Consider the following 5,245-nt stretch of genomic DNA (forward strand, 5'->3'; position numbering starts at 1 on the left):
GGAGGTGGACAGTCTCAATCCTCCACTGTGTCCACTCAGCACATTTTAATCACTGTTCTTTTCCCAAAATTTTTCTGCCCTCAAAGCAAAGAGTCATGCCCAGTTTTTCAGGACTGATCCACCACAGTGACAGAAGACTCCCCTCAGGTCTGTCCTTTGGTTAAAGGCCCATGCTTGCATTTTAAATCAGGACCAGCAACTGGAACTTCAGACAGAGGTCAAAGACTTTTTTTTTTTCTTGCAGGCGAGGTCTCACTTTGTAGCCCAAGCTGACCTTGAATTCTCCACACTCTTGCCTCAGAGTGCAGGGATTACACACGTTGTACCTCACACGACACCAGTTTAGACTCACTCGCTGTTCGCTAACCCAGTAGATCTTACAGAAAGAATGAAGAGGTAAGATACATCAACCGCCTTGCTACAGTGGTCGCTTCATAAGGTATATCAAGACATGAAGTTGGAGAGCCTGAGACTATATATTTTTACTTGTCTATTATACCTTCAAAAAAATGTAAAGACTTGTCAGACCATGCTTCTTTTTGTTTTGTCTTTCGAGGCAGGGTCTCACTATGCAACCCCAGGTGGCTTGGAACTTTAAATGAGGTGGCCTCAAACTCACCTGTGCCTGACTCCTGAGGGCGGACTAAAGACAGGTATCACCACCATTCCCAAACCATGTTTCAGATTTTTAGAGTACGCATAATTGTTTCACTTTGCTTAACAAAGAAAACCGTATGAACTGCAAAGCGATTCCAGAACATGGTACTGCTTTAAATAACATTTTTTCCGTTCTCTGATCATCATAAAGTCCAATCGCAATCACATTTGCATCACTATATAAATACAAACATGTTAAAGTTTAAATTTTGAAACAACTATCACTTGAGTGTGTAAGTCAGGAAGTATTTAAACTGACATTTTCAGAACATTATTAGACGAGCCCTGGAGTCCCCAGGCATGTTTCACAGTGTGAACTGGTATGTAGTCAGTCAGCCTCAAGCCAGGTCCCTGCGGCTCACCTACAAGACAGCTGAGGTTCAAGCAGAACTCAGCACTTTACACAATAAGGGTCACTTCATGGCAGCCAACCAATGACAGTAAAGGACTTCTAAATGTTCAGAGCCGAAGTGCCCAGCTCTCTTTACACAGAAACCTGGTGAATATGATTTAAACTTAGTGCAGACTTTATTTGTTTATTTTTGCTGGGATCCACAAATGGACTTCAGGAAACCCAGTTGTTCTCTTATTCTCTCCTTCTGGTTATAAATATACATATATTTGGGGGGCGTAACTTGGCAACTTTCAATACGTTCGCATGGATGACCTCAAACAACAACAAAAAGTTAAGAATCAGGGCATTTGAGTCAATATTCACTTTTTATAGGTAGGGAAGCCTAAAACAACCCACACTGCCAGAATATTATGTACTTTCAGTGTTACAGCTAAAATACATATCATATACATACACGAAAATAAAGTATATAAATTATACTACATGTGCAAGTTTTAAATAAATTATATGTATACATCTGATCTGATAACTCGAGGCGGGTGTTCAAGTTTGAGATCTGTCACCTACAGCTACAAATGCATGCACAATTCACTACACTGTAGAAAACGGAATTGTAAGACGGCATACCAACCACACATTTGTGTGAGGTAACACTGTAGAGAGAAAACTAGAGAGGGTGAAATCCCTGGGCACTTTTTGCCAATAAATCATCACACTAAGTTACAAGTTATCTGAAAAGCTACGTAAATTATAATCTCAGGAAGCCCTTTCCCTTGAGTGCTTCCCAAGCGTTCAGTTAAGATCCCTGGCAACAGAAAGGGATTAACTCTCTGTGTAACTGGCGCTCACTCTCACCTTTGTAATCTTTTATGGCGTGGATGTGTGCCTTCTATTCATGAAAGGACCTTGAACTTTTAATAAGTAACACGTCAAAAAGAAGCCGAAGTACTAAATCTAGCCCAATCCTCTGGAAGGCAGCTATCATTTTCCATTATTATTATAAATAATACTTTGAATGCATAGCCCTTGGCTTTTATGTATTACTTCCTTATCAACTAATACCAACTGTTTCTTGGGATGATCAGTTAAGAGTTCCTGCCGTCTTATTTTCAGGATTAAGATTTACTTGAGGACGAGCAGTGTTTCCTGCCCAGGATCCACTTACTCCTTCATTTCCGAAATATGCACTGAGGTACTACGAAGAGAGGACATGACGCCACTTGTGTAAGAGGCCAGGCAAAAGTCGTATTTATTAACATAACTAGGTTCCACGGCCTGGTTTTACTCCTCAGTCCACAGTGTCACTAGTTAGAACGGGGGACGCAGAACTTGGTTAACTTGTCATTTATGAAACCGATCCATGCACGCACGGTTCAATAAACCCAAGGGGTTTGGGGCATGCCTAGCAAATAGCATCCACCCAGTCCACCGAGGCAGCAGCGGCGGCGCAGGGAGGTGGGCGGGGCTTGCGGCAGCAGCGGGAGGGGGAGGGGACGGTGGGAGGAGACCTGGGCAGAGCGGAGCCCGCGGCAGGGAGTGACAGGACACAGGGGCCGCGGCCGACCGGGGAGCGCACCCCCTTTCCTTCCTCCTCAAGGGGCGGGGGCGGGGCGGAGGTACCTAGTTTCTGCCCCAGGTAGGTGAGGCTGTGATAGACCTTCTCGGCCGCGGCCAGATGCGCCAAGGCCGCCAGCAGCGACAGCCAGCTGCCCCCCGCGCTCTTGTTGGCCTCTCGTTCCTTCTCCACATTGTCCTTGGCCTTGTCGTAAGAGAAGATGCCCAGGTGAGAGAAGAACGTCTCCAGCACCGCCTGTTCCACCGGCACCGGGGCGGCTAGCGGGATAGACTCCCCCATGCGACCTGCGCGCCAGCCTCCACCCACGTGGCTCCGCTCACACTTCCGGGTTCCGAGGGGACGCGCCTGCGCTGTCGCGTACGTGCGCGCGCCGGGGGCGGGGCCGGCGAGCTGCACGGCGGCGGGTTGCTCCGGGACTTCACGGAGGGTGGAGGAGGCTCCCTAGCTTGGCAGACAGAGACCCGCTACCGAGCCTGAGGCTGTCACTTCCAGGCCCCGTGAGGTCTCCTGCACCCCTGTCCCCTTTGAGATCCTTTAGCGCAGATGACGTCACGCGGGCTTGACGTCAGCTCTTGCGTGGACATCGGAGTCCGAGGCCTGATCAGCGTTTTACACCAATGGAGGTTGTTAGGTGGAAGCCTGACTGTTGATGACTAGTCGCCTAGTTTTCATCCCTACACACGCCATCAGCTAACACCTGTCCATGCCAGATCTGTCTGTGTGGGTCCGACTCCAGGGATACACTGCACCCTTCACCTTGCCCATCCCTCTCAAACAATGTGAAGCTTCCTGGTGGGGTCCTCAGAGTCAAGGATAAATTCACATAAACCAGTGCAATTTGTCGTGCAGGTTCTTCACAATTTCATGACATGTTAGGACTTGCAGCTCAGTTCACGTATGTTTGTGTCTGCTATCTTAAAATGCTGCCCATGACCCACTCAGTGTTTTTTTTCTTTGCATATTTTGTATTTTAAGTATATGTGCTTATTTTACACAAGTCACACTGAGTGTAGGTGTGTGTGAGTGTGCTTATATGTCTCTGTCCCATCAGTGATGAGCTGACTTGGGCAGAGACTAGAGTCTACCTGCCATTGTAACTGTTCGTAATGGAAATGGGAATGTTTGTTGGACAGTTGAAAGAACTGCCTATCTTCAGGTTTTCTCCCCAAACTAAAGCTGTTATGTCATCACTGCCTATGTTTTTTTATATTATTATTAATAACAATTACTAATTATTTTCATTTTCTTTGTGTTTGTTTTGGCTACTTGAGGCACTGTCACACGGTAGCCCTGACTGGCCTGGAAATCTCTTTGTAGACCAGACTGGCCTTGAACTCACAGAGATCGGCTTGCTCTTCCTTAGAACTGCAGGGATTAAAGGCTTGGCCACCATACCCAGCTCATTGGTACCTTTTAACCAGTAACTAATCTAGTTTCATAGACTGTGCATTTGTTTTCTGTCCTCAAGAATGTGCTTGGATAAGTTCAAGCCTTGTAATTGTCTCTAAGGCAGGGCTTTATGCTTGACAAAAAGGTAGCTATGGTTAAGGGAGGAACAATCATTTTTTTGAGGACTCGGGGAAGCTTCCTAAGAATGTGCTATTCATGAAGAATGAATGAAAATTAAAAGTCAGAGTATGGTACTGACACCCGCGCCAACAGACAGTGACAGTGTTCATTCCCAGCATTACCCAAGAACACAAGAAGGCCTTAGGAGAGTGGTTCTCAACCTGTGGGTCGCAACCCCTTTGGGAGTCATCAAATGACCCTTTCATAGGGGCCACATATCAAATATCCTGCATATCAGATATTTACATTACAATTCATAACAGTAACAAAATTACAGTTATGAAGTAGCAATGAGATAATTTTATGGTGGAGTCATCACAACATGAGGAACTGTACTAAAGGGTCACAGCCTTAGGAAGGTTGCGAACCACTGCCTAGATGATAAAGGCAACGTTATAGTCACTGGGGGAAAGAAACTTAGGGAATAGTGAAGGACACATGATTAAATGGGAAAGACTGTCTACTTGCTTCCTGTAACAAAGTGTACATTTAAAAACCATAAACTAGGAAAAAGTAAGCATTACTAGGTCTAAAGAAAGAAAACCTTGCAACTATAAATGCGTTGGAATAACTTATAAAGGATCAAATTGACTTGCGGTATAGAAAAGTCAATATACTGAAATGAAATATACAAACTAGTGAGCTTCACGCTGACATTTCGTGCATGCATATATTGTGCATTGGCCGTGTCCACCTCTCCTTTCCTCTTGCCCTCCCCTCCCTAACTCCCTCCCCTTGCTCCCTTTCACTCCTAATGGTTCCTCTTCTCACTCTGAGAAAAACAGTGTGCAGGATATGCCAGACAAAGGGCTAATGTTTTATGTTTTAGTGGGCTGAGACCGCTCTCTAGCCAGTAAAAAGAAGAGGCGTTAGATGGCCACGCAGGCAGGAGCACTTGCTGCCAAACCTGAGGCCCTGAGTCGGATCCCGGGAACCTACCTGTTACAAGGGAAGTACTTAGTCCTACAATTGTCCTCTGATTTCCACCTGAGCACACACGTACACCCACACACAAAACAAATACATGTCTGAAAGGCTAGGAACGTGCTCACTTAAGAGAAATATAAAACACAATTTTTTTTTTTTTT

At 45.6% G+C, this 5,245-nt stretch overlaps 1 protein-coding gene across 1 annotated transcript in view; it reads right to left on the bottom strand.

Moving 5' to 3' along the window:
• The window catches only part of CUNH12orf66 (chromosome unknown C12orf66 homolog), a 17,765-nt gene extending 14,771 nt beyond the window's left edge, over nucleotides 1-2,994 (bottom strand). Inside the window, exon 1 of the mRNA XM_005371784.3 lies at nucleotides 2,633-2,994. Within this exon, the coding sequence (XP_005371841.1) occupies nucleotides 2,633-2,867 (235 nt within the window). The 5' untranslated portion in view covers nucleotides 2,868-2,994. The remainder of the gene's footprint in view (nucleotides 1-2,632) is intronic.
• Nucleotides 2,995-5,245: the final 2,251 nt, after the last annotated feature.

Source organism: Microtus ochrogaster, unplaced genomic scaffold, assembly GCF_000317375.1.
Source record: "Microtus ochrogaster isolate Prairie Vole_2 unplaced genomic scaffold, MicOch1.0 UNK127, whole genome shotgun sequence".
Lineage (NCBI taxonomy): Eukaryota > Metazoa > Chordata > Mammalia > Rodentia > Cricetidae > Microtus > Microtus ochrogaster.